At 41.6% G+C, this 19,179-nt stretch overlaps 1 protein-coding gene across 3 annotated transcripts in view; it reads left to right on the plus strand.

Annotated features, from left to right (window-relative positions):
• The window catches only part of SEC11A (SEC11 homolog A, signal peptidase complex subunit), a 29,897-nt gene extending 14,849 nt beyond the window's left edge, over window positions 1-15,048 (plus strand). The window contains exons 3-7 of one of the 3 annotated variants that reach the window (XR_004975180.1): window positions 1,516-1,665; window positions 6,937-7,056; window positions 8,081-8,118; window positions 13,992-14,049; window positions 14,528-15,048. Coding sequence is in view for 2 of the 3 variants with exons in the window: in XM_036355704.1 (XP_036211597.1) it covers window positions 1,516-1,665; window positions 6,937-7,056; window positions 13,992-14,049; window positions 14,528-14,578 (379 nt within the window). In the remaining variant the exon portion in view is untranslated. The remainder of the gene's footprint in view (window positions 1-1,515; window positions 1,666-6,936; window positions 7,057-8,080; window positions 8,119-13,991; window positions 14,050-14,527) is intronic. The other 2 variants (XM_036355704.1, XM_036355705.1) reach the window with 2 other exon arrangements.
• The last annotated feature ends 4,131 nt before the right edge of the window (window positions 15,049-19,179 follow it).

Genomic DNA, 19,179 nt, shown 5'->3' on the forward strand with positions numbered 1-19,179 from the left:
GTCATATCTAGTTGGCCATCAGGTTTGTTCTTTTCCTGATCTCTGTTCTACCCTTTATAAGTCGTCCCCCTGCTGTTGTTCTATTTCAGGCCCTCATCATTTCCTCCTCAGCAGCCTGGGCTGTTGCAGTGACCTTTAAAAAACTGCTTTTACAATCAGGAAAAAAGTTAGTATGTTTTCATTATATGAAATGTTGAAAAAACACACACAATAATCTAGATGAAACTAAGTCACCCATAGCTCTGGGATATAATTGTTAACACTCTGGTCTCTTTTTTCACATAGTATTTCTTATATAATTGAGGTAATTCTGTATATACATCCTTTTCTCTGTATTTTTGCCCTTATTCTCCTGTGTCTATTTTTTAAATAAAACTTTTAATATTTGCAAAATGTGAATTCTAAGTAATAGCCTGCACAACTGGTCTCCAAATCTACCTTCTCATCCATTCTACTTATTAATTCAATAAATATTTGAATGACTTCTGTATATCTAAAGCTTCTGAAGTGATGGTTCTTAAATGCAAATATTATTGTAATACTTTGTACTTAAATTTCTAGAGTGACTCGAAGGCAGTTTGGCACAGTGAGAGTGGATTTCACTGGACTCCCTTGGTTCAGATCTCTCCTTTATCATTGCCTGGATGTTTAACTTCAGGCCTCCCTAAGCCTCAGCCAGTCTCCTTATGTAGAGAGTCCAGAGTCTTCAAACAGAGAACACTGTCTTGATTTTTATCCCTTGTCTATCCATTTTCTTCTTACTAAATCTATTATTATTGCAAACTGGAGCTTGAGTTTCTGAAAATATTACTGATTGCCTTCTTCCTCATGGAAAGAAAAGGTTCCTTATGAATGCACATATCTTAGGACCTTTGAAGCACTTGGTGAGAGATGAGTTTTTCCTCTATGGAAATTAATGCTTTGCTTATTTCTGAAATTCTGAGGCAAAAATCTCTTCTCTCGTCCTTGGTTTTCTCTCTTGTTTTTCTTTTTAAAATAAATAAATTGATAACACAAGCATTATCTCTGGAGCTGACTGTTCTTTGACTTGAGCTCTTACTTCTTCGTGGTTTGAAATCATAAGGTCATCTTGGTCTGTAACTTTATAAATGGCAGGAGACGTTCTCATTTGAATATTTGAATGTGTTTATTGTTTTCAGAAGCAGTGAGGATAAGAGCAGTGATTATAAAGTTCATTCTGTTTGTCACTTGAAATTTTAAAAGGTTAAAGAATCAGTAGCATTGCCCTTTTCAAAGATTTAAGCTCCGCTGAATAGTACTGCTTGAAATGGAAGTAGTTAATAAATGCTAACAACTAAAGAGACCTTTAGTATAACTCCTTAGTCTGAGGAAACCATATTTTCAGAACAATATACATTTATGTCGTCAATATATTTGTTAAGGTATTGGGTATATTTCAAAGGTGATACTTGAGGTTATTTTGTTGAATATCTAATTTTGAAAGTAAATTTAATCTCTGACTTTCTCTTTGCTGTATTCTTCTGTCTCTCCCAGTGGCAGCATGGAACCTGCATTTCATAGAGGAGATCTTCTCTTCCTAACAAATCGAGTGGAAGATCCCATACGAGTGGGAGAAATTGTTGTTTTTAGAATAGAAGGAAGAGAGATTCCTATAGTCCATCGAGTCTTGAAGATTCATGAAAAGTATGTGCAAACTATATATTTTTTGTTTTAAAATATTTTTATCTTTTGGTGTTTACAGTATTTAATTTTGATAGCCTTAAGGTTAAAACAGGGTGGAAACTCCTAGGTCCTTCTTTCAATTCATTTTTATGAATGTCTGCAGGCTTGGTGAATATTTGAAAACGAAATTATTTATTAATTCATTTCTTTCCCTGGAGGTTTTTCTTGGTTCCCAACCAGATCAGTAGCCCTGTATATTTCAGAGCAGTAAACAGCTTAATGGGCCTATTTGTCTACATAAGAACATTCCTTTCAAATGATACAGGCCTGGCTGTCACTATGAGCTACTCGCTTAAAATGGCATCAGTCTCATCAAGCACCAGAAATCGTTTTGCCTAACACTCCACCCCGCATGATCAGCTCTTATAATCTCACATGCCCCTGTCTTCCGGAACGGTCCCTAAGCCTCGGAGGGGATAGAGGAACACAGCTGTCACTTTTTGTGACATCAGTTGTCCACATGGTAGACAAAGGCCACAAGAACAGTGTACTGTTATTCTGTGTGTGTGTGTGTGTGTGTGTGTGTGTGTGTGTGTGTGATGTACATAACCCCCGTGTGTGTGTGTGTCTGTGTTTGTGTGTGTGTGTGTGATGTACATAACCCCTTCCCCCATATGACATAAAGGTTAACCCCAAATAGAATCTTCTGATATAATCAATGAGGAAGCCCCAATCTTTTAAAAAAATTTTTTAAGGCAGTCTAACAGACATTTCAAATAAGAGTGAATATACCAACTTTTCCAAATTCCATAGAAAATTTCTAAAATCTAAATTGCTCTTTTAAATGTAGATACTTGCATTTTTGAATTAAAAAGGACATATGTTAAACTTTTAGAGTCACGTGGGGCTGAGGGGGAGCATAGGAATGAGTAAATATTTCACCTCTGGGTCTCAGTTCCCTGATCTGTAATATAGAGAGTTTTAGGAAAGTGCTTTATGAGATCTCTGAGTTCTAAGCCTTCAAATCTGTGGTATTTCTAGTTAAGGAAAACTTTTTGAGAAGGGTAGGAAAGAAAGAAATGAAGGAAAAAGCAGGTGTCCTGGAGGATGCACAGAGGGGACGTGAAATGGTGGGGTTCATGTAGGTTCTTGAGTATGAGGGAGCCCTAAATAAATATTCCTGTTCGACCACCTCCAGCGTAGTTTATCTCCTCCACCTAAAGACGAGGCAACTGTCAGTTGTTGATTTTTGCAAATCCCCATAAACATTCCAGTTTAGAAGAGTTATCTTCACTGTAGAATAAAGATCTGACTGCTCTTTTTTCAGAATCGAGTATATATTTTGAAAGAGATCATTTTTAAATGGCATTCTACTGTTAACAAGGAAAGGCTAACTACATTTTTTTGGAATTTATTTTGGAATTGCAAAGGTTTATTCAGTATGGGTAGCATTTTCCAGATTCTTCAATTGAGTTTGGGGTGTTTGTTCTCAGCACTGCCTGTTGTGGACAAAGCTGAACCAACTTTCCCCAGAGTTTGTCAGAGAAAACCAATTTAAACCATGGCCCTGCTTTGGGTAGAGCAAATACTGTCCATTTTTATTTGTGATCCTTTGAAATCCAGTGAGTTTTTTGTTTGTTTTTGTTTTTCATTCTTTGTTGTTGAAAGTATTACATATAGTATTACATATGTCTCCTTTTTCCAGTGAGTTATTAAATTTTAAAACAGTTCATCTTGTTTCAGGGCAAGTTCATTGGCAGATGTTATATCAACTACAGATTCCTTAAATTTTAAAAGTAATTAAAAAAACACTATTTTTTTATTGATTTCAGAAAGGAAGGGAGAGGGAGAGAGAAACATCAATGATGAGAGAGAATCATGGATCAGCTGCTTCCTGCACGCCCCCTAGTGGGGATGGAGCCCACAATCCAGGCATGTGTCCTAACTGGGAATCCAACTGTGACCTCCTAGTTCATAGGTTGACACTGAACCGCTGAGCCACACTTGCCGGCCTTAAAAGTAATTTTTTATCAGGTTTTTTAATATTTTATGATGTGTTGTACTGTGTAATCTGGGCGGTTTGGTGGTTTCTTTCCGACTTGAGATGCCTTCAACTTGCAGATGCTATTAATAGTCTCAAGTTTCCCATTTCCGTCTTAGTTTCACAGAGACTAAAATACCTGGTTGTAATAATCATCTTGATTTAATGGTATTGGCATTGTTCTTAAATATAGGACCCAATGACAAACACAGTGGATTAAGTCTTGTGTAGTCAGTCTGTCCTGGGTGTTTTCAGGCTGGTTTTTGCACTGTTGTTCATTTCTTTCAGAAGCAATAACATCCTGAGCTTTCAGAAGACTAGAGGTAGGAATTGTTCAACTGACCTCTCCTGTTTATTCCTCCCTTCCTCCCCCACCTGCTTCTTCTGTAAGGTGCCTTTGCAAATCTGTAAATAGCATATAAAGCTCTTTTTTCATGTATCTCCATCTTATGAACATTCTTATTACATGTGTATTGTTATACATGATGCTGTGTAAATTGAAAAAAAATACAGAAAACAAAATCACATGTAATCCTAGCACCCAGAGATAATGTTAAATTCGGGGTAAACCTCTTTTTGTTTTATAAACACGCTGCATAGTTTTTTGTTTTGTTTTTTAATATATTTTTATTGATTTCAGAGAGGAAGGGAGAGGGAGAGACAGATAGAAACATCAGTGATGAGAGATCAGCTGCCTCCTGCACGCCCCGCACTGCGGATTGAGCCTACAGCTTGGGCATGTGCCCTTGACCAGAATCGAACCTGAGACCCCTCAGTCCACAGGCCGACGCTCTATCCCAGGGGCCCTCAAACTATGGCCCGCGGGCCACATGCAAATACAAATATTGTATTTGTTCCCATTTTGTTTTTTTACTTCAAAATAAGATATGTGCAGTGTGCACATAAGAATTTGTTCATAGTTTTTTTTTAAACTATAGTCCGGCCCTCCAACAGTCTGAGGGACAGTGAACTGGCCCCCTGTTTAAAAAGTTTGAGGACCCCTGCTCTATCCACTGAGCCAAACCAGCTAGGGCCACACTGCATAGTTTAACTTTCTATGATGCAATTATTTCCTCCTTCCTACCATCGCAGTATTATGATGGTTAAATTGTAAGTGTGTTGCACTCCTTAGAGGTGGATAATGTTAAATATTTGGTCCCTGTTTTAGCAAGGGGAAAGTTTGATATTAATGTATCAAACTTTGATATTACTATATCGGCCAGTATTTTGGGCCTGTGAGTTGTGAGGTACTGGAGTCGGTCTAATAGGAGCTGGTTGCCACCAGAGAACATTTGTTACACCGTTAAGTAGATGAAGGAGACCTTCCTTTCGCGAGCAGCTATAGTGGCCTCTCCTGACTGTGTCGGGGCAGGGGGCAGAGGCAGAGGAGATTGGATGTGCTTGGTGGGTTGCTTGGCAAATCAACTATTTGGAAATAACCCACCTCTCCCATAGCATCCCTTTCCTTTGCTGGGAAGTCTCCCGTGTCCCAATCATCCTCTCCTATTTGGTTTTACTTTTCTGCCTTGGTGGTGTTGCTATCTTCATGGTTGAACTGACTCGCTTCCTGCGGCTCCTGGCGTCCATGCTTGCAGCTCGCCCCTCTTGGCACCTGTCCTTTTACCCGCCAGCATTTTTCAGACGTTCTTTCCTTTACGGAGTTGTCAGCTGCACGTTGTTTTTCTCTGCATACATTTGCATTTTTTCTTGTTGGAACCTCATTGTTCATGTGACTGTTTGCACCTCGCTGTTTTTGGTGTTTGCAACGCCTCCCAATTTAGTTCCATCTGCAGATTTAGTGTCTAGTGAGCCAGTTTCTGGCTTAGCATCTCAGTGAATACTAGTCAGTTAAGAGTCTGGAGCTAATTTTCTTCTTTCTAGTATGATGACTAACCCAGACTCACTTGAACTAATTTTAAGATGGTTTTTATCAACTATAAAATGTACTTTGCTTTTAGTTAAAATGTAAAGTTACTAGAAACCTCATGGTTTATTTTATTTTAATATATTTATTGATTTCGGAGAGGGAGAGAGAGATAGAAGCATAAATGATGAGAGAGAATCATTGATTGGCTACCTCTTACAGGTCCCCTACTGGGGATCGAACCATGACCTCCTGGTTCATAGGTCAATGCTCAACAATTGAGCCACACCAGCCAGGCCCGCATGGTTCTTTAGAAGAATTAAACTAGTAAATTTCTGATTAAGTAAGATACTGTTATTTTTGCTCTTTTTTTTTTTTTAATATGGATAATTTCTAACATGCATAAAAGTAGACAAAGCAGTACAGTGAACTCCCAAAAGCCTGTTACCCAGTCCCAATAATTATTTTTTTTAAATACAGTTTTATTGATTTCAGAGAGGAAGAGGGAGAGATAGAAACATCGATGATGAGAATCATTGATTGGCTGCCTCCTGCACGCCACCTAGTGGGGATCGAGCAACCTGGGCATGTGCCCTTAACTGGAATCGAACCCAGAACTCTATCCACTGAGCAAAACCAGCTAGGGCCCAATAATTATTAATCTATGGCTAATTCTGTCCCACGCACACTAACACTTTTCCCCCTATCCTGCATGTATTATTTTGAATCAAATCATAGATATCACGTCATGTCATAGGTAAATATTTTAGTAAACACTTATGAAATATAATCAGTGAGCTTTTTTAACAGTTTGAATCCAGATTCAGATAAAGGTCCTCCGTTGAAATTGGTTGATATGGCTTTATAGTGTCTTTTATTTAATATGTAAATTCCTTTTCCAACATTTTGTTCTTTGCAAGTTATTGATTAAAGAAACTGGGTCATTCTGTTTCATATAACCTTCATTTTGCCTGTAGGGTAGTTTAATGTGTTCCTTTGCTCTGTGTATTTCAAAAATATTAGTGGTTTGTCTTTGTTTTAATATAAAAATGAGATTATTCTGCATATACTATTTTATAATCTTTTCTTCACTTAATACAGTTTGTATGATCTTCAGTGCATTAGTCTTCTGTAACATTGTCCTTAATGCTTGTTTAGTATTTCAACTCCTGAATGTTAAACTTTTAGCTTGTTTCCAGTTTTTCCCTATTATAAACTACACGGCTATAAACATCCTTTTAGCTAAATAAATAATTCTTTTTGATCTTGGGAATGGTGATTAAAACACCACAGTTCCACAGGAATTTTTGGTTAACAAGAGCAAATTTTATGCTTTGAAATGACATCGAGGTATTTGATGAGTTGGGTTTTCTCTTATTCTTTTAAGGCAAAATGGACATATCAAGTTTTTGACCAAAGGAGACAATAACGCGGTTGATGACCGAGGCCTCTATAAACAAGGACAACATTGGCTAGAGAAAAAAGATGTTGTGGGGAGAGCGAGGGGGTAAGTATAGAGGGGAGCACTTGCTAAGTTTTTCATGTTGCTTGAAACCTGGCCCCCTCAATCTTATCGCTGATCCTATACAATTGACATAATGGTCGGTCCTGGTTCTGTCAAATCACCTTGTATCCTCTGAAAAGGTGGGCTAATTAAATGCCTCTAAAGCTTCAGGTAGCCCTGGCCAGTTTTGCTCAGTGGATAGAGCGTCGGCCTGCAGACTGAAGGGTCTCAGGTTCGATTCTGGCCAAGGGCACATGCCTGGGTTGCAGGCTCGATCCCCAGTAGGGGGCGTGCAGGAGGCAGCCGATCCATGATTCTCTCATCATTGATGTTTCTATCTCTCTCTCCCTCTTCCTTCCTCTCTGAAATCAATAAAGAAATATATTTTTTAAAAATAAATAAAATAAAAAATAAAGCTTCTGGTATACTGCACCGGAAGGGCGGAAAGGGAGACAATAAAAGAATAGAATATTAGTGATGAGATGACGAATTGGAGTGTCGGCGTTAAAAATTCATTTGTTTAATCCAGTGACGAAATGTTACTGGGCACCACCCATGGACTCTGATGTTTGTACTCTGCTGGGCTCTGGGGATCCCCAGCAGTTTTAATCCCGCTTCATGAAACTTACATTTCTTTTTTTTTTTTAATTTTTTTTTTAAATATATTTTATTGATTTTTTACAGAGAGGAAGGGAGAGAGATAGAGTTAGAAACATCGATGAGAGAGAAACATCGATCAGCCGCCTCCTGCACATCCCCCACTGGGGAAGTGCCCGCAACCCAGGTACATGCCCTCGACCGGAATCGAACCCGGGACCCTTCAGTCCGCAGGCCGACGCTCTATCCACTGAGCCAAACCGGTTTCGGCGAAACTTACATTTCTTAAGTATTTACTCAATCAGCATCTTAAAGCGTTCATCTAAATTAACTTGTTCATATTAATTTACACCATACTGTTTTATTTCTGGTCTTGAAATTATTGCGGTCACATGAAATTTACAAGTCATATTAAGCCTGTTTATTTCAGATTTTAACAGGAGAACAAATCAGTGGAAGACAGGAATTGTAAGTGATTGGTATAAGGAAGTATGGGATTGTAACTACCTTCATGTTTTTAATAATATTAACAATAACTGACATTTATTAGGGCTTCCTATATGCCAGCGATTCATTCTAAGTGCTTTGCAAGTATTACCTTTTTTTAACCTCAGAACAACCCTAACATTTCCATTCTGTAGATGAGGAAACACAGACGAGTTGGTTGCTTGTCTGAGGTCACACTGGTGGTAAGTGGCCGATGACCTCAGAGCCCGCTTTAACCATCGCACCCGAATCACAGGCGTCACAGCTCTGAAACGGGTAGCTGCTGGCTTGCAGTGTCCAGAGGCCACGTGACACTCTGACCGCTGTGAGAGCACCTGCTCCCCTCACCTGGGATGGACAGTGTGAACTCAGAGTGGTTCCTCTAGTGCAGCGATTTTCAACCTTTTCCACCTCACAGCACACACAAACTAATCAATAGAATTCTGCGGCACACCCAAAAATACATCATATTTCTTGCCAATCTGACAAAAAATAGGTTTAATTTTGACTCGTTCGCAAGGAATGGATTGTTGCCTGTCGTCATTTTTTTATTTGACAATCTAAGGGCAAAGAGATCAATGCCTCTGACTAAATAATCAGGTATTGCATGTTTTTAAAATTCTTGCAGCACACCAGTTGAAAGTCGCTGCTCTATCGAACAGGCCACCACGCTGAGGAGCTGGGGTCCCCTAGAGAATTGAGTGCAAGTTATTAAGTGAGAGCTGCCACAGTTGCAGCATGAGGTTGCTCAGTTTGGGGAAGAGAGATCTGATCAGAATAAGCACCATGTGCTTTGTGCCCTGCAGTGCTGGGGGCTTTCTGCGCATGCCGCCAGTTCCCGGGAGCTTCATTCCCATGGAGAGCCAGACGTACCTTTACCATCCACATAGGATCATCTGTGTTCCTGAGAAATCATTGTCCCCGTCTCTCTCTGTTCCCAAGACGCTGCTATTATGGTTCTTCACACTCATCAACCTCTTTGAGTCTTTTTGTTTATAGATTCATGTAGAAACATAAGGAAAAAATAGTCATCAGAAAGCAAAGTCACTTTTCTTCTGCTCCCCCTCCATAAATATTTAACTTTTTGATATATATATTTTTAGCCTTTATGTATAAAGAGGTGGATCTGAGTGTGTGTGTGTGTGTGTGTGTGTGTGTGTGTGCGCGCATGCACGCATACTGAAAACAGTTTGTGTACAGGCAAAGAATGGCCACAGTTTATAACCTTTTTTCATCCCCCAGAGTTATCAGTATCTTTACAAATAAAAATGTATGTCCATATCATCATTTTCAAAGCTGTACGCTTCTCCTCTGTGTGGATAGACCACATTTTTAGTTAGACAGTCTCCTGCTGTTAGAAGCTTTGATTTTTTTCCCATTTTTAAAGATTATGAACAATGTTAGGATGAGCATCCTTGTTACATATGTTTCAGTGCTTCTGCCCAGTCATTTCTTCACAGTCAGTTCTCAGAGGTGACGCCTAAAGCTTTTGATAAATTTTGCCACAGCGTTTTATTTGTACTCCTCCGAGTATGACCGTGTTCCTTTATCTGGTCTTCATCATTAGGTGCTTAATGCAGTTCTGTCTGCTCACTTGGGCCCCTGTTTGCGTAAAAGATGCATCACCCTTCCTGAACTATACACTGTGTTATTTCTTAAAATTCCAACATTGAAGATATAGACCTCTCTGTGGCTTTAATAAAAAAAAATGAAATAGTCCGGTACTCTCTGAAGTAAGTAACTTTCCGGGAGGCGTGAACAGCAGGGCACCGGATCTTAACTGCACAAATTCACTTTCCACTGATTATGCCACCACTTACCTTGACACTTACAGGGGCATATCACCTCCTTTTGTGGAAATTGTGTTTATAAAACCCTAAACTGATATTTCGGAGTCACACTGTACCCAGACCTTGAGGCTAGAGCTTTCTCGCAGATCATTCTGTAACTGGTACAAATGTCTTTATGCATTAAAAACAATACCTTTTTCAAACAGCTGCCTGCACACTAAAAAAATTTTACACTTTCAAGCCCAGGGCCCAAAATAAAACAAGTTTAAAAAACGTTGTTGAGATATAATCCATATATTGGGGTATAAAATTCATCATTTTAAAGTGTACAATTCATTGGGTTTCATTATATTCACAAGGTGTGCACAGCCATCACCACTGTCTAATTCCAGAACGTTTCCACACCCAGAAGGAAAGCTCTGTACTCATTTGCAGTCACTCCCCATCCCCTTTTCCCTGCAGCCCCTGGCAACCACTAATCTTTCTGTCTCTATGGTTTGCCTTTTCTGGACATTTTATATAAACAGAACCTTAATCTTACACTAGGCAGTCTTTTACATCTGGCTTCTTTCACATAGCATAATATTTTCAAGGTTCATTCATGTCGTAACATGTAGTAAAAACAATTTTAGAAAATGAAACCAGCCCTAGCCAGTTTTGCCCAGGGGTTAGAATGTCGGCCCGCCGACTGAAGGGTCCTGGGTTCAATTCCAATCAAGGGCCTCGGTTGCAGGCTGGATCCCTGTGCAGGAGACAATCAATCAATGTGTCTTTCACATTGATGTTTCTCTCTCTTTGTCTCTCCCGCTTCCTTCCACTCTGTCTAAAAATCAGTGGAAAAAATAGGGTTGGGTGAGGATTAACAAAAAAGAAAATGAAATTAATACTGAACCAACGAGGTATTTAATAGGGGTGATTCTTCCTAAATTCAGGGAGGGAGTTGAAAACCACGAGAGAACCTGTTACTCAAAGAAGAGTTGACAACAACAGGAGAAAGAGGGAAGGCTGGTGGGCCAGGGAATAGAGAGATCTTGACATTGAAAAGAGGAATAGCCGTAGCAGGTTTGGCTCAGTGGATAGAGCGTCGGCCTGTGGACTGAAAGGTCCTGGGTTCGATTCTGGTCAAGGGCATATGCCCAGGTTGTGGTCTCAATCCCCAGTAGGGGGCGTGCAGGAGGCAGCTGATCCATGATTCTTTCTCATCATTGATGTTTCTATCTCTCTTTCCCTCTCCCTTCCTCTCTGAAATCAGTAAAAATATAAAAGAAAAGAGGAATAAAAATATATGGAAGGAACAGAGTAATTGAGCTCTCTATTGGCTGAACTCAGTTTCATGGATGAGGCTTTTGAAACATACTCTATACTTAACTTGAAACAGATTATTTTGGGGTAGCAACAGTGAACCTTTTTAAGTCAGCTATGGTAGTCCAGACTTCCCAGATATAGATCCCTTGTAACATCTGACAAAAGTATCTTCTGCCACAACCTCAGCAGGTACTTCTTCCTTCTGAGGCTACTTCCTGGGATCAGCACCCAGGACTTCCATATCTTCACACTCTGCCTTCTAGATGGTGACTCGGCACAGGCTGGTGTTGGAGGTGGCCTCGTGGGTGGCATCTGGTTTACTTATGTTAAACCTTCTGCTTTTTACCAACTCGCTTTAGCAGACTTTTTCTGTGCAGGGAGGGAAAAAGCGCATCTGATTTGAATTGAAGGTGACTACTGATAGCATTGTGCACTCTGTGCTGTCTCTGTCCACGGAGGGAAACGGTGATATGGATCATTAAGTCCTTTGTTTGACTTCGGACTGCCTGTCATAGGCTATCTTACATTTGGTTATGTGACTCCCAAAGATCAGGGTACTTCCATTTCACTCAGGCTGGCAAAGAGAAACCAACCTTAGGGGAAAGAATGTGTCCATGGAAAACTCCCAGGCAAGACTATGTGATTACTGGGAGCCACAGGTTGTGATGGTTTGAGCATCAGTGTTGTAAGGAGATAACAGCGGAAGTCTCTACCCATGAGAATGGTTGCTGACTGATCATCGGATCAGACTTAGCAGCCTGATACTGTCTTCATAGAAATCACAGATGCTTTTATTGCTTTTAATCTGCATTTTACCGTCAGGCATTTGCCTTTACATTCTTAAATTAGGTGATTTACCTTTACGGAGAGCTGTTGCTTTCATGAAGGTGTTGTAAATGAGACACAAGAGATTACATTAAAGAGTTGTTACATTAAAAAGAAAATAATGTACATTAAAAAATACAGAGAACTGCCCTAGCCGGTTTGGCTCAGTGGATAGAGCGTTGGCCTGTGAACTGAAAGGTCCCAGGTTCAGTTCCAGTCAGGGGCACATGCCCGGGTTGTGGGCTTGATCCCCAGTGGGAGACTTGCAGGAGGCAGCCGATCCATGATTCTCTCTCATCATGGATGTTTCTATCTCTCTCCCTCTTCCTACCTCTCTGAAATCAATAAAAAAGTATATTAAAAAATAAAATACAGAGACCCTCTCTCTGCCCTCGTAGCTTAGCTGTGCCATTCTGTACTGACTGTTATTTTCAGCTCTTAGAGGTTGTCCCAGGCTGGAAACTAAAGTGTGAACCCTCCAAGGGGATAATATTTGCCACCACATGTCTGTTCCACGCATGTCATGTGCCAGAACATGCTTCTTGAACTTCGGTGTGCAGAGGCATCATTAGGGCCCACCTTCCAGAGATGCTCCGACTCAGTAAATCTGGAAAAGATACAAAGATCTGCCTTTTTTAATGTTTTCATTGATTTCAGAGAGAGAAAGTGAGAGAGTTAGAAATGTCAATGATTGACTGCCTCCTGCGCACCCCCTACTGGCATCGAGCCTGCCACCCAGGCATGTGCCCTGACCCGGAATCGAACCATGACCTCCTGGTTCATAGGTTGACGCTCAACCACTGGGCCACACTGACTGGGCATGATCTGCATTTTTAACAAGCTATTCCAGTGATTCCGACAGAGGAAGTCTAGATTTTAAGAAACATCAACTTGTCCTAGCTGGTTTGACTCAATGGATAGAGCGTCGGCCTGTGGACTGAAGGGTCCCAGGTTTGATTCCAGCCAAGGGTACATGCCTGGGTTACAGGCTTGATCCCCAGTAGGGGGAGTGCAGGAGGCAGCCAATCAATGATTCTCTCTCATCATTGATGTTTCTCCCTCTCCCTTTCTCTCTAAAATCAATAAAATATATATATATATTTTTAAATATATTTTATTGATTTTTTAGAGAGGAAGGGAGAGGGATAGAGAGTTAGAAACATCGATGAGAGAGAAACATCGATCAGCTGCCTCCTGCACACCTGCTGGGGATGTGCCCACAACCAAGGTACATGCCCCTGACCGGAATCGAACCTGGGACCTTTCAGTCTGCAGGCCAACGCTCTATCCACTGAGCCAAACCAGTTAGGGCAAAAATCAATAAAATATATTTTAAAAAAAGAAAAGAAACATCAGTTTGTGGGCATCAAAGTCAAATGCTGCAGAATAAAGGAAGGTTGGAGCTGAGACTGGTCTGCTGCATACAGTGATTTCAACTGTTCTAGAAAGTTCCAGGATTAAGAGAGCCAAAGCCAGATTACAGGTGGTTAATAAAGGGGAGGTGAGGAAATCTTAAGTACTGGACTAGGGCTCTTACACTCACTTTTCGGACACTTAGCATGAAGTACCTTGTAATGTTCTGGCTGTGTTTACCTTGTCTCCCCAACTAGTTTGACAATTCCTAAAGGTAATGAGGACAACCCAGCCCCCAGCACTGAGTCAGCAAATAGATGTCTAAGACTCGGATCCGGTACTGGTTCTGCGCAGGAGCCACGTGCCGTGGGCCTGAGCATCTGTTTCCTCATCTATAGAATGGCGATGTTCCTAACTTCCCTATCACTGGGCTGTTGAAAGGATCTATAGGACGACGGTATATACAAATGGACTCTGTGAACTGAAAATTAATTTTCTGTGGAAGATACTGAGAATGCTCAGTAAATGATAACTACATAGGAAGTTCTTAACAATCAATTTTTTGTTTGTTTCTTTGTTTAGATTTGTTCCTTATATTGGGATTGTGACAATCCTCATGAATGACTATCCTAAGTTTAAGGTAAGATCCTGTACTTTATGTCTCTGGATCTATTTTTGGTTTTGGGGGGTTTTTGTTGTTGTTCATTAGAGACATAGAAGCATCGAACAGACTGTCAAACCTCAGAGGGGAGGGAGGGCAGATGGGAAGAGATCAACCAATGAACTTGTGTGCCTATATGCATAACCCGTGGACACAGACAATTTGGGGGTGAAGGCCTGGGGTGGGGGCCAGGGGCAGGCTGGGAGAGGCCAATGGGGGAGAGGGGTCTGTAATACTTTCAGCAATAAAGACTTAAAAAAAAAAAAGATCATGTACTTTATGTTTCATTAAAACTGTGATCTTTTGCTCAATTTAGGGAACTAATTAAATGGACCCCTAAAAGAGAAGACTAATTGGGTAGTTGAATGTTGTACTCTGGTCACAAAGGCCAGTTTATTTGTTAGGCCTGAGGACTCGAGAGCCTGTAGGCTCCCCTGACTGGCTGTTTCTCTTCCAGTATGCAGTACTCTTTCTGCTGGGCCTCTTCGTGCTGGTTCATCGTGAGTAAGAAGCTGCCTTGCTGTTCCTGGGAGGTGCCGTACTTTGTGTTACTGATGTTTGCAGTAGACGTTGGTCTGTGGCTGGCGGGGTGGCGCACACACACGCTGGCCCCTCCTGGTAGCACTGGTTTGCATTCGTTTATGTTCCCCCCCAGAGTCTGTATGGGCAGATGTGCGTGCCCCACCGGGCACTCTCCAGGGGACTCTCAGTCACAGGATTTCATATGTTGTCATTGTCCCACTTTCGCATTTTTGTACATCAGTGGATTTTTTATATTAAAAGGTTGAGCCAAAGCCCCCAGTGTTTGTATTTTGAAGCCAAGCTTCACTTCTAAAGTGCCTACAGAGTCTGTAAGGAACACGCAGCTCTGCCCGAGTTTGAAGCCACCGTTCCTCCTTCTAATGGGAATGGCGCATACGGAGGTGGTCGGAAGTTTTAACGTTTTAAAATGTTAAATAAAAGACTTTGCATATTGAACCCTTTATCCCTGACTTGTGTTTGTCGGGAAAGCTTTCTGCAGTTTGCCTTTCAGTTCTGGTTCCCAGCGCCCCCTGAGGAGATAAAGGCTGCCATGTGACCAGTCCTTGCGCTGTGAAGATTGTCCTCACACTACCAACTGTTTCTTTGTTTGTTGTGTTTCTTTTTGTTTTGTGATGTCAGAGTGGCCACTGACGTTCATAGGAAGTCTCTTAGTCACAAAATTCTTCACCGTGTGACTCAGTCGGGTGTAAACCCAGGTAGTGCTGCTTAAAGGTCCAGAAAGTCTCACTCTGCTGTAGACTCCTAACCTTTCCCACACCTGACACATTTGCAGCCCTGTCTGCCTGGAGGCGGGAGGAGGGAGTAGGGAGGTGCTGGAGGGCAAGCACGTCTCCTTTAAACCAGGATTTGCCTGGACCCTAAGTTCCTGGCTTTGCTCTGCAAACCTTAGGAGGCAGGGTTTCCAGTATTGAAAGCAAAGCCAGATGTTTCTTCTTTTACTATCGAGGCAGTTAGGGAGAGTACGGTAAGCCATTGTGTTTGAATCACAAAATACTCTTAATTCCTTGTTCTCTTCTTTTTTATAATATTCTTTTTTAAATATATATATACAAGAGGTTGGCCAGCCAGGGAGGGACCACAAGAGGGCTCCAGGGTGTGTCCGGCCTGTCTCGCTCAGTCCCCGATTGGCCGGACCCCAGCAGCAAGCTAACCTACCAGTCAGAGCATCTACTCCCTGTTGGTCAGTGCATGTCATAGCAAGCAATTGAGTGGCCTTAGCATATCATTAGCATATTACTCTTTGATTGGTTGAACAGCCAACCAGATGACAGGCCACTTAGCATATTAGGCTTTTATTATATAGGATATTTACTGATTTCAGAAAGGAAGGTAGAGAGATAGAGAGAGAGAAACAACAATGATGAGAATCATTGAGTGGCTGCCTCCTGCACGCCCCCTACTGAGTGGGAATTGAGCCCGCAACACAGGCATGTGCCCTTGGCTGGAATCGAACCTGGGACCTTTTAGTCCGCAGGCCGAAGCTCTGTCCACTGAGCCAAATCAGCTAAGGGCTCCTTGTTTTCTTCTTATATTAATGTGAAATCTCAAAGTAAGCAAGTTTTCTCTGTTGGGCTAAATGCACTCTTTCTCTATTTGTTCCACTAAAGAGGGAATCAGTTCATACTTGAATGCTAATGGAATGGGAATAGGGACAATTGATCTTCTGAAGGCCTCCCCTGTGGAGAACAGTGCCATCCTGAAGCCATTAACAAGGCTTTAGCCTTCAAGCTTTGGATATGGGCTCTTAATGAGCCCAACAGAGGGAGAAACTTGGCAAGTAGCAGCTAACAAGTGCTTCCTTGGACCTGTCTGGGAGGCTTCTGTTTTCTCAGGAGCCAAGCAGAGCAGAGGCCATAAAATAGCCCCGTGTGGATGGCTACTTCCCTCACTTTCCCCTCCTCATGGCCTGCAGAGGCTGGGGAGCTGCTCCCAGCATTCATTCCCTGGCTGTTTACAAACCAGCCCTCTGAGGACTCCTCTGGGATTCCAGCTGCCCGAGGGTAAACTATCTTGTCCTCTCGCCCTCACCCACCCAGCTTTCTCCTCCTCATATACTCATGGGGAAGAAAACGTTAATATTTTTTCTCACTTGCATACTTTCACACCAGTTTTGTGAAATTACTGTTTTTCCTCCTTTGCTGGATGCTGTAATTGGAAGCCACAACTACATTTCTCTGAAAAGTAATCAAATCATGTATTAATATTGAATTGCTCTACTAGCCAATAATAAAAAATATATGGCAATAGGTATTCTTTCCCAGTTTTTATATTCTCTAGTTTAGTGCTGAAGCATAGGACTTAAAACTGGGAGGTTGTATTTGTAAGTATAATGAAAAGCCCTTTGAAAATGTAAGAACTACCAGAGATGTTTAATTTAGTGTTTTAATGGAATTATAAGCTCTCTGAAATCTGGGAAGGCTTTCTAGGATCCATTACGAGTGAACGGAATCAAAAAGAATAAGAATCAATAAAACTTCAAATGAGAATTTGACAATGGGATCATCTCTTGGCTGTTACTAATCCACTTCATTACCCCAACTATTGGGTCTAGATGGTATTTTATTTTTTAAATATATTTTTATTGATTTCAAAGAGGAAGGGAGAGGGAGATGGAAACATGAAGATGAGAGAGAATCATTGATCGGCTGCCTCCTGCACACCCCCTACTGGGGATCGAGCTCACAACCCCGGGCATGTGCCCTTGACCAGAATCGAACCCGGGACCTTTCAGTCCTCAGGCTGGCGCTCTATCCACTGTGCCAAACCAGCCAGGGCTCAAAACGGTATTTTCAATGCCTGTACTCAGTTCTGGTCCCAGATCTCTGTCCCACTGGACACTTGTACTTGACTGGCCCATCTTTCAACTTACACTTATAGCAGTTCCTACAAGCTTCCCTCTCAACCCCCGCCTCCTCCCAATTTCACCTTTTCTTTGAAGGCACATTCACATAGAGTTTTCATTTTCCCACTGCATTTGGTTACTTATTAGTTCTGCATTTGCCACCATCCTTCTATTGCCACTGCCATCACCTAATCCAGAAGCTCATCCAGTGGCTCCCTGTCGCTAGGGTGACTGTTGCCCTGCAGCACGCCAGTCTGTGCCTCCTTTAGGCCTTTGCCACCTATTACTTTATTTCAGCGCCCCCATCACTCTGAGAGTATCTGTTTTGGACTATACTTTTTTATTGTTAATCCTCGTTCAATATTTTTCCATACATTTTTAGGGAGAGTGGAAGAGCGAGGAAAAGACAGAGAGAAACATCAATGTGAAAGAAACACATCAATTGGTTGCCTTCTGCACGAGCCCCGACCAGGGCCCGAGCCTGGGAGGAGCCTGCATCGTAGGTACATGCCCTTGACTGGAATCAAACCCAGGACCGCAGGCCGATACTCTATCCACTGAGCCAAACTTGGACTATACATTTTGTTTACCCTACACATTACCTATGTGTGAAGTTCAAACTTGGAATTTAGCTAACATGAAGCACCCTTGGGCTGTACCGCTGTTTTCCCACTTACCTCATACTCACATTTCTGCTTGTCTGAGTCTCGCTTTCTTCACAGTTGTTCTTCCTCTCTCACTCAGCATTGGCAGCCTTGTGTTACTGGTGTAAGTTTATGGATATGGCCTCAAGTTCCACCCTCACATCGTGAGCTCCTCCAGTGCATGTTATAGATCAGTGATGGCGAACCTATGACACACGTGTCAGAGGTGACACACGAACTCATTTTTTTGGTTGATTTTTCTTGTTAAATGGCATTTAAATATATAAAATAAATATCAAAATTATAAATCTTTGTTTTACTATGGTTGCAAATATCAAAACATTTCTATATGTGACACGGCACCAGAGTTAAGTTAGGGTTTTTCAAAATGCTGACACGCCAAGCTCAAAAGGTTCGCCATCACTGTTATAGATACTGCTCTCACCCGGCTGGCTCAGGGGTTGAGCGTCAACCTATGAACCAGGAGGTCACAGGTTTGATTCCCAGTCAGGGCACATGCCCAGGTTGCGGGCTCGATCCCCAGTGTGGGGCGTGCAGGAGGCAGCCAGTCAATGACTGTCTCTCACAATTGATGTTTCTCCTTCCCTCCCTCTCCCTTCCTCTCTGAAATCAATAAAAGATATATATATATATTAAGATACTGCTCTCTTTTTCCCTGTAGCATCTAGCAGCATAGACCGACTGTTCAGCATAACAATGAGTTGGAACCAGAGGCAGTAACTTAGGGTAGCATTATTACTGAGCTGTTATTCAGGGGCAGAGCATATGAATCATTAAAGCAATTTGTACTTCCCTGTTATTTACTAAGTACATTATCTTGGTCTTGTCAGATTTGAATCTGAAAATTTTCCCTGTCTATGGTTCCGTTTAAACAGCGTGTTCCCTCCTCATAATTGTTCATGTTAATCCTGTTTTCTTCCGTGTGGTGCCCTTGGACTCTTCTGTGTGCTCTTTCTCCATGGGAGAAGTACTGGTTTGATTTCTTAGGGAATCTCAGGCTTCTGAGAGAACCTAGTCTTGGAATAAAGGCTCTGTTATCCTTGAGTGCATTTGTTGGTC

This window comes from Myotis myotis, unplaced genomic scaffold, assembly GCF_014108235.1.
Source record: "Myotis myotis isolate mMyoMyo1 unplaced genomic scaffold, mMyoMyo1.p scaffold_m19_p_23, whole genome shotgun sequence".
Taxonomy (NCBI): Eukaryota; Metazoa; Chordata; class Mammalia; order Chiroptera; family Vespertilionidae; genus Myotis; species Myotis myotis.